We start from the raw sequence: 10,124 nt of genomic DNA, 5'->3' as shown, positions 1-10,124 counted from the left end.
TTGAGGCCTGGGTTAGGGGATAAAGGGTGAGCTGGGGTGGCACTCATAACTGTGTCTATAAAAGAATTGTAAAAATTACAGTCCAACCTGCAATCGCTCTCAGGCAGACTGAACAAGGTTTGCAGATAATCGCTGTGTAATTTATAAACGCAGACAGACTTCACACATGTTGCAATCAGTCTGTGCTGGTGTGCACAACTCGTGTGCAATGTGTCACTTTGCAGGAGGAGGCTTGAGTCAGCTGGTTGCCAACAGGTTGTATTCTGGTTATACTCCTCTACAGCGTTGCTGAGCATCTATTCGTTTTTGTAGTTAAATTGCCGTCATGCAACAACTACATCACAATTTATGGAGAAATTTCTGGATTTCTATTTCAGGCTCAAAACAGACTCTCAATGCAAATAGTAAATGTGAATTTTTGCATATGCAGACAGCAACAGATTTGCATTTTTATCAGTTAATCACAGACTGACTCCAACTTGTTGCTGTCTTGAGTCACCTGGTCCTGTTCTTTGACGCAACCATTTCAAAGGTAATAAAATTTCAAATTTCACTGTCCAGTATTACGGTACTGTTATCTTTCAGAACAAGAGTGGATGCTCACCAGGCTTTACACAAGGTTGGATTAGGGTTAGAGGCTGAATGGCTGATTCCAATCAATCTTTTTTAACATTTTTGAAACACCTGCTAATTTTGTAACGCCTCATGCGAATCATAAACAGCTATATTGTGCTCTGCAGAGACTCTCCTGTCACCAAGAAATGAAAATGCAAACACCACAAAAGGAGGCTGTGAAGTTTGTACAGAACATTTATTTATTCAGAGCAGATGGCCATAAGATGCAGTCACTGCAAGCACACCACTGTCCAGTCACTACAACACACACGCACTCCCACACACACAGATTTCACACAGTCAATAGCAGAGCAACACATGACACACTCTCTCAAGCATTCGCATACAGTCGCTGCAGAGCAGAGGAGACACCACTCGGGTGTCTGTTCAGATAAGCACAGGCGGAAAATCAAATAAAAACAGTTTGGCTTCATCTTTTGTTAAGAAGAACAAGGGATGAAAAGTACTTTTTCTCCACAGCTTATTTGACCATCTGTGTTTTTTTTCACCTTAGTAGCCTCACCCCAACGCCCAAATACCAAAACACACTTCAAAATAATTCCTACGATATGAAGGATGACCAAAATGAGACCTAAGGAAGGATGAAAAAAGGCAAAACTTTATCTCTGACATGATGGCGGATGAAAAAGCTAAAGTGTCTCAGCTGTAAGCCGCACACAGTACAGTGAACCCTCAAAGGTCAGACCACCAAGCATCTGTCGGATAATGTCACCACAATGTCTAGTTTGTAATAACAGAGGACAGTTTGGTACCAGATTAAACACAAGGTAAAAATAACTCAAGGGGGGAAAAAAAATAAAGAAATTAAATTTCATATAAATATGCACCTACACATCTGGTGACAGCTGGCTCAATCACTTTCAGTAACAATTTACTTAACTAAGCTAATGGAGTTCAGAAATATTTATGTGCTTAGGCCAAATCCTTAGAAGATGTAGAAGAAATTGAGCCACTGAGTTTATGATAGGTCTATTTGTTGTTGTCCATGTTTTGAGGGATATAGTGGGTTGGGATAGCTTTTTCACTCAAAGCTAGATCAGAAGATTGATACCACTCTCATGGCGTAGCTTAGCAGAACTACCTTCAGCTAACAGTTAGCATAATTAAGCAAACATTTTTTACACAGCGTACATTTGATGCAAAATATCACAAACTCTTAACAGGAATGAAATCTAACAGTCTTGCACACGTTTAATTTCAATTATGTAATTAGAAAAAACGTAGACAAAAAAGTTAACGATCATCGACCTGGAGATAGTTACACTCCATGAAACTACCTCCAGCTGGTTGCTAGCCGCGGTTAGCAAATTTCTTAAACTAAAGTTTTAGCTGGAATGAAAACCAAAGAGTCTCGGGCAGAGTCGAACTTGAACTTATATCTCATTGTTCAGTCTTTATAACCAGTTTATATGCTTATCTTTTAATGAGTTCAAATTGAGAGGACAACACGTGAGACTGTGGTTTTCTGTTTAGCTTAGCACTATGAATGTAAACTGTAAGAAAAGAACTACTGCTATGTCAGAAGATAATTGTAGATATCATACATCGATTTTTGTACAAATTAAACAAATAAAATATTCCCTAGGAAGCTAACTAGCTTTTCCAAAGTGTTTTCAGTCCTTTAATTTTAAGCAAACCTTAACTAACCAGCTGGTATCTGTGGCTTCACTCTGAAAGTGGCATTGATCCTCTCAGCTAACTGGGTAGAACCACGTTTATTTTCTAAAACTTTCTTAAACATTGTGATAATGTAAAACTTTACATGCTAACACAGCAGACCCACAACATATTTCTTCATGAAAGCAGGAGAAGTAGCTAAAATGTAGGTCTTTATTTGAAACTGATTCTCTGTCATCCAAGCCAACTGAACACTGATTTCTGTACCTGGTGTGGTGCCAGGGGCTATTACAAAAGGGGTTGGGGGGGACCCATATCCTTGAAGTGATTGGTCTGTCTTTAGAATGATGCAGTGGTAGCGGAGCTTCCATGAGGGTGCTTCCTAGAGTGAAATGCCTCTCCTGGTTTTCAGAGAACCGGGGTTATGCTAGTAACGGAACGTTTCGTTTCAGTCGGCTGAGTTTATGGATTAAAAATCACAACTCTGTGGTGCTGGGGAGGGCAGCATAATTTTCATACCAAGATATCAAGTAAGATAGCAAACTGGAAAAAGAGAGTGATGCCCTTATATTATACATATCCATCTACTGTATTGAAGTCAGACCAAAATCACAAAGCAAGGCACATGTTTCAAAGAAAAACAAAGACATTTAAAACTATACAAAAGATAACAAAACTGAACAAGAACTGCTTATACTATACACATCGCCACACCAGGACACATGTACACATGTAGGCGCAGAAAAAAACAATACAAAATAATAGTAATAATATTAATAATAATAATAAAAGAACACTTCCTGGAAATATCCCAACATGTTATCCTACAATGGTTCATCAGCTCAGACCACTTAAGCATGAAAAAGCAAACTGATTCAACACTCAGATTAGATCTGTTTACTTTAAAAATAGTCTTCAGAATGAAACACACTCATAAATACACTTCTTCTTATATTTTTTTTTCAAATATCCATATATATATAATCTCTATGTGATCATAATTTAAATACCACGACTATTCTCTGAGTTCTTATTCATTTATATAAACAGTGTGGCTGCTAACGTACTGTGAAACCTTGATTTTCTTAATGGGCAGCGGTGCAGTTGGAATCTCAGTATTGAACCAACTTCTGGTTTGAGGAGCTGCACTCGGAAAAAACCACCAGGCTTCACAGATCTCTGCCGCCACTTGCTCCATTCGAATACTTTTTATATTTTCATCCCATGTACACGGTGCCATCGCACCGTGTAGTAACCATGGTAATGCCGATTACAATGGTGGTGATGTAGATTGTCATGGCAACACAGGGTGGGTGTTTGGGAGTGTGTGGGACAAGAGCGATAGAAAGGTTGTGAGTGGAAGGGAGCGTGTTATCTTGGAGTACCTTGAGACCTTCTTAACAGGTTAAATGCAGGTATTTTGTCATGGATATTAGGATTTCAGTGAAAAATCATTGACTAAAGGCAGTCTGCAGATTCAGCTTTAGCTATGTATGTTTAAATGTAGTGTATGAAGCATATAAAAAATTTTGACTGTATCTTTTTTATTGGCCAACACAGTGAATCAAAGTAGTTTTTATATAGGTTTTATCAAAAGAAAAAGAGGCTTTAATAGTATACAGTTTAATCAATATCTAGATCGAATGAAAACACCTTTGTGTAATTGACTTTACAGGTACATTTAAATGTAGTTCCATTTACACTTTTGCTTTTCCTGCTGTGGCGTGTCTGCTATGAAAAAGGGCTACGGACACAAGGATGTTGTCGAGTCACAGAAAGTCCTTGGAAGTTCAGTACAGCTGTAAATCTGACGGCTTCAGACTGAGTGAGAAGGTGTGAAGTAGAATTCACACATTAAGTAAAACACTTGTCATAATCAGTAATCACAATTCACAGCACGAAGCACGGCAGTGGCAGTATCATGCTGGGGGCATTTAGAAATGACATATTGAGATCTGTTTTCAAATACTTGCTTTTAGTTTTTTTGGTTAATAAGTGTTGGAAAAAACCTCTATAGAATCTACTCTGACTCAGCATTGGACGGATAGAATGTGCAGGGACTCCAAATAGGCCCAAAAATGGTATCAGGTGCTCTGTAGCAACCTGTGCACAAAGCTGAAAATTAAACACATTGGGAAACCTGAAATTTTTTGCAATATCTCTTTAGCCAGAACAAGTTTTTCATTGAGCTGAGTTGAGTTTGTGGCAAAGCTTTGTCTCTCTAGACGTTCAGCTTCACTGTGGTGCTTGTGCTGCACTGTGCAAAGTACTTAGAAGCAGCTAAGACCAGTTCAAGCTTTGCTCAGTTGCCTGACTCTACTGCCTTTACCTTACCTCACGAAAAGCATGAAACCCCTTTAACTCTCTGAGGTCTAAGCCATCATAGGCGGAAGCCCTAACCCGCCTCTAATCATGTATTCCATGTTCACCAATGGTGGCTTCGACCTCACATGGTTAAGTCCTTTCCAAACTGTTTCCAAAAGGAATTTGACCTACTTTGTCCCAAACACAACCTGCTGTACACTTGCTTTTGTTTCTCCCTCCCCTTCTCTCTTTTTTATTTTATTTATTAATTGTGCACGCTCCCTTGTGTACGTGTGTGTGTGTGTGTCTGTAATCAATCTGACTGCATTGTGCTTCTCCTGTGTGTGTGTGTGTGTGTGTGTGTGTGTACAGGGTGATGACGAAGATCTGGCAGAGATGCAGCCAGGACAGGAAACAGAATCTGATCCTGAAACACTCACATACATACATCTACCACCCTGTTCCTATTGCTCTCCCTCTCTCTCTTGCGTGCACACAACACACACACACACACACACACACACACACACACACACACACATACCTCAGGAGCTGAATAGTCTCGTTTTGGTCACGGATAAAAAACAAAAACAAAACAAAAAAAAATCCATCAAGTCATTTACATCATCACAACACCAGAGGTCACCATTCCACACAGAACCAAGACATCAAACCAAAGAGCTAAAGATTCATATTTATCGGTATATTATATATTACTGTGCTAATGCAGGACTTTTTCAGTAGATATAAACTCTCCATGCTTATAATGTACACATACCATACTATGATTCATTACACAGTTGGTTTTTCATTCTGTATTGGTTTTGTTTCTTTGCTCGCTTTGAGCAGAAGAGTTCTTTAAAGACTCACATTTTGATTGCAGTCTCCTCCGTTTTGTTGCATTTCTTCATCTCTCATCATTTGTGTGTTTTTTCTACTTTCTCTCCTCCATCGCTTGTCTTTGGTCCTTTCCCCAACCAACATTTCTCTTTTAGTCTCTCTATCTATTCCTCTTTCTTGCTCTCTCCTTCTCTCGCCAAGTCTGTCCGGGCCTGCGGTGCTGCTCCGTTATCATCAGGAGACGAGAGGAAGAGGACGGGAATGACGCAGCAACAGACCGATGGACGGATGACAGGGAGGGGTGGAGGGGAATGATGAGAGAGAGAAGGATGAGGAGAAGGTGCGAGATAGAGAGGCGTGTTGTCTGTTGTGCCAACTGAGTCACTTCTGATGCAGCGTTGCTAAGGAGACACACCGGCTGGTTTCTGTAGTTACTCCAACATGGCGTCAAGCTGGTCGGCGAGGTCATCAAACATGCTGCCGATGTCGTCAAGGATGCTAACTGTGGTCTTCTGCTCAGCCACAGAGCTAGAGGCGCACACACACACACACACACACACACACACACACACACACACACAAGTTTATTAACAATAAAAAACAAAGACTAAAAACAATAATGTAAAGTTGGCTGCCCCTCTCTGAGCCTGAGTCTTCCTGTTAAAAGTGAGTTTTTCCTTCCCATTGTCGCCAAGTGTTGACTCATAGGCTGTTGTCTGTTTGTTGGGTTTTCTCTGTAATAAGTAATAATAAGAGCTTCAAATTAACATTTAATTTTTTTTTTGAAGTAAGCAGGTCTTGATTTCAGACAAAAACAGACTTCCTTGTGCAAGAAGAGTTCATCTATTGTTGTACTTCAGCTGTTATGCAACAAATCAAGTATGTTTTGAATGTGATTGTCTGCAAGTGTTCGAATTCTCCTCACAAATAGCTAGAATTCAAGTCTAGTGACATGCAAAACACAGCAACCTATGTGGAGTGGGTGCTAGTTTTCAAAGTTCCTTAGACTGTGGCTTGTTTTGCTGATGCTGTACAGTTCACTGATCTCACTTGATGAGATTAATCCGTAGTAGACACTTGTAGACGGAGGATTCATATCATCACCTACTGAGGGACAATGTTCCAGATGCTTCTGTGTGGCTAACCACTGTTAACAGCATGACTGTGAGTGTGTGTGTGTGTGTGTGTGTGTGTGGCCCTTACTCTTCCTGTCGTAGTATTTTATCCTCCACGGCTTGCAGAGCAGCAGCCAGCGAAGCGCTTGTTTCCTCCAACTTCTGGTGCACCAATGAATCCACTCCAAACTCTGTTGTCGTGGCGGCTGGCGCCGTGACCCCGCCCCTGACATCCCGCTGTCCACTGACACCCCCCCAATGGAGGATCGTGGGGGTTTGACAGGCGGAGGGGTGGGGCTGGGCGTGGCAGGAGTCTGGGGCGTCTGTGGCGTGGTGGGTGTCTGTGGGGTGTGGGGACTCTGGGAGGAAGGGCTCGTCGGTTTGGCGTTCGGCGGGCTGGGAGTGTTAGATGGGGGGAAGGAGGGCGGTGAACTGGTCTGTCGGGCCACTGCAGAGTGCTGCTTGGCCGGGGCAGAGGCTGGGGTCGACAGTGCGGGGCCAGTTACAGAGTGGATGAGCTTGGCTGGTTTGGGCGCTGTGGGTGGTGGCGCTGGTTTGGGTGAAACTGGTGGAGGGATTTTCTTTCCTTCCACTACAAAGAGAGCACAGAGAAAGACTGGATTACTGAGCAGCTGAAAATACCCTGTTTTCTTTTATAAACACTATCTAAGACTGGCTGTTATGGGCCTATAACATTATTTGAAACCCCCTCCATTACCGATAAGCTTTGACTGACCGGGTAGCATGAAATACTCCTTACTCATAAAAATACATTTAGTAAAATTAATTTTCAACTTGCCTTTTTATCACTGTTTTTTTGCTTCAACTTCCTGAAGGGCATTTGGAATTGATATCTACACAAAAACACCCAAAATCCACTGTGTTTACCTGGACTTCCAGGTGTCCCTGGACCTGGTAGGGGTACTCGTTTGTTGGATACAGGCTGCGGTGGGGTCTGAGGTCCTCCCTGTCTCTTTATCTGTGCCACTACAGGTTTTGGGGAGACTGGAGGCTTTGGTTTCCTCACAGGACCACCTTCATTTGCCACTGGAGCTCCTTGGTCCAAGCTGTCCCTGCGAGGAGCAGCAGTCACTTGTGGTTGTGTTTGAGGTTGGGGTTGAGGTTGAGGTTGGGGTTGCGGTTGAGGTTGAGGTTGGGGTTGCGGTTGCTCGATCACTCCAGCATCAGACACTGGGCGGCGTTTCACGGTGGCTGTGCCGTTCTGGTAGGGAACTGGCTGTGTGGTGTTTGGCTGCCCGGTGTTCGCAGGCTCCCCGTTGGCTGTGGCCAGGTCTGCGTAGCCCTCGGGCTCTTTGTCACGGCTCTTGGGTCGTCGCTTGACGGTGGATGACTCTTGAAGGGTGAAGTCAGAGCCGTTGGTGTGGGGCTTGGAACTGCGGGGTCGTCGTTTTAAGGTCGCCGTGGCTTCAACATTGGAGATGTCATCCTGGGTGTAGCTGCTGTCTCCCTGGTGACCCTCGCCGTCACCCTGCAGACATACACAAAATACACACTAACGGAAAATTCATACATTCCTGATAAGGGGTCATTTTTGCACAGTCAAAAAACACTGACAAAGATAAATGGATAAGACAAATAAAGCTTACAGAACACAGAAGCTTGACTATGGATTTGCAAAACATTAGAGCACATTACCTTTAGCACATTACATTACATAGATAATACAAAAGCAATATAGATAGAGAGATAGAGAGAGAGAGAGAGAGAGATAGAGAGAGATAGAGAGAGATAGAGAGAGAGATAGAGAGATAGAGAGAGAGAGAGAGAGAGAGAGATAGAGAGAGATAGAGATAGAGCGATAGATAGATCGATAGATAGATAGAGAGATAGATCGATAGATAGAGAGAGAGAGAGAGAGAGATAAATAGATAGAGAGAGAGATAGAGAGAGATAGATAGATAGATAGATAGATAGATAGATAGATAGATAGATAGATAGATAGATAGATAGACAAACATATATATTGATAGCTACCTGTCCTTCTCCTTCTCCTCGACCTTGGCGGCGGATGGTCAGACTTCCCTCCTCTGCAAAAGGCAGATTCTCTGAAGAGCTGCCACTGCCTCCTGAGCTGGGGTGGGGTGAGGATGGAGGTTGGGGTGAGGAGGAATTAACAGGAGGAGGGGAGGATTCAGGCTGGGTGGAGGGAGAGGGGAAAGTCAAAGGAGTTGGCTGGTCGCGCCTTGCTGCCGCCACAAGCTCACTGACGGGGCCGCTGATGGTCCGTCGTCGGTTTACCACCTCACCATCCAGACCGATGGCATCACGTGTTTTTCCCACCTGGTGAACGCACAACAACCATATTTAACTTAGTTACCGCATACATATAAATAAATAAACATATATATAGTGTTATGTTAGAGAAATGAAGTTCTGTATACATTACCTGCAAAAAGTTCTTCTGCAATGCCATGCCTTTGGCTCCTCCCCCGATAGAAGACATCTCTAACATGGCGGCAATGCTCCTCACACTGCCAACGCTGCTCGTCTCCACGGCAGCTGTCTCCACGGACACCCCCAGGTCGCTGGCTCGCCGTTGTTGGTAGTAAGGCACATCCAGCATCCCCCCAGTAGTGGTGAGTGTATTCGGCTGTGTGTTGGCATCCGTCAGATTGGAGTTGGAGGTGGAGATGGCCGAGCTGGAGCGTTTGGGCGGCGGTGGGGGTGGTCCTTTTTTCTTCTGACGGAGAGCAAACGACTGGCTCTGGTTTCGGTTGGCGCCCTTTTCCTGATTGCGTACGGAGTGGCTACGGCTGACTCGGTGTGTTACTGTGGCGTATTTCCCTCCTTCCCCTCTCACAGCGGTTGAGCTCTGGCTTACAACGTCAGCTTCTCCTTCTCCTCCACCCCCTCCTCTTCCTCCCGCTCTCTCATCGCACTCGCTATCTGAGACAGCGTAGCGGTTGAGCGTGTGAGCGCGTTTATTCTGGACAGACGAGTTCTTTGGTCCTTCTTCCTCTGCTAACTCTGCCTCTGGTGGGAGACAGAGGACTGGGACTTGCTGACTCTCCCTGACTTCCATCGCCTGCATCTGTGGGTGGTGCTGAGGGTGAGGGTGAGCCTGGTGCTGCGGCTGCATTTGAGGTTGCTGCTGCTGGGGCTGAAGCTGACATGGTGCTCCGCGATGGGTTGGAGACTGAGGAGGATGTGAGCGCGGTGACTGAGGTCTTTCCCCCTGGATGAACTGTGGGGACGGCTTGGGCTTGGCCTGTGGGGAAGAGGTGCTCTGCACAGATGATGTGGAAGAGGAGGAAGAGGTCCTGGTCTTGGTAGGAGTGTGTGGGGGTGTGTAGGGAGGCGCAGGCTGTGAGTGAGAATGAGAGTGACGATGTTTGCCTTGTGAGGATACACTGCTTCGGTGAGAGGACGTGCTTCCCTGGCTGCTCTGCTGCCTCATAGTCCGGGCCTCCTTCTTAGGTGGCCCACCGCCACCTCCTCCTCCCCCTGTAAGCACCTCATCGTGGTCTTTGCTGAGGCTGCGTGTTCGCTGAGCTTTGACCTCCTGACCTGGCTGGGTCATTGCACTCTGTAGCTCGGTGCTCAGCTCGCTGTCCTGGAAGGTGCTCATTTTGGGAGACATGACCTCTGAAG

The 10,124-nt window shown here is 44.5% G+C and overlaps 1 protein-coding gene across 7 annotated transcripts in view; it reads right to left on the bottom strand.

Moving 5' to 3' along the window:
* Positions 1-794: 794 nt before the first annotated feature.
* The window catches only part of caskin1 (CASK interacting protein 1), a 111,298-nt gene continuing 101,968 nt past the window's right edge, over positions 795-10,124 (bottom strand). For 6 of the 7 annotated variants that reach the window (XM_019358346.2, XM_019358342.2, XM_019358345.2 and 3 more), the window contains 5 exons: positions 8,920-10,118; positions 8,508-8,813; positions 7,401-8,025; positions 6,601-7,104; positions 795-5,925 (listed from right to left, as the gene is read on the bottom strand). In XM_019358346.2, coding sequence (XP_019213891.1) covers positions 5,558-5,925; positions 6,601-7,104; positions 7,401-8,025; positions 8,508-8,813; positions 8,920-10,118 — 3,002 coding nt within the window. In that variant the 3' untranslated portion in view covers positions 795-5,557. The remainder of the gene's footprint in view (positions 5,926-6,600; positions 7,105-7,400; positions 8,026-8,507; positions 8,814-8,919; positions 10,119-10,124) is intronic. The other variant, XM_019358343.2, reaches the window with a different exon arrangement.

This window comes from Oreochromis niloticus, linkage group LG4 (assembly GCF_001858045.2).
Source record: "Oreochromis niloticus isolate F11D_XX linkage group LG4, O_niloticus_UMD_NMBU, whole genome shotgun sequence".
Taxonomy (NCBI): Eukaryota; Metazoa; Chordata; class Actinopteri; order Cichliformes; family Cichlidae; genus Oreochromis; species Oreochromis niloticus.
The sequence above is the reverse complement of the archived record's forward strand: the minus strand, read 5'-3'. Positions and strand labels throughout refer to the sequence as shown.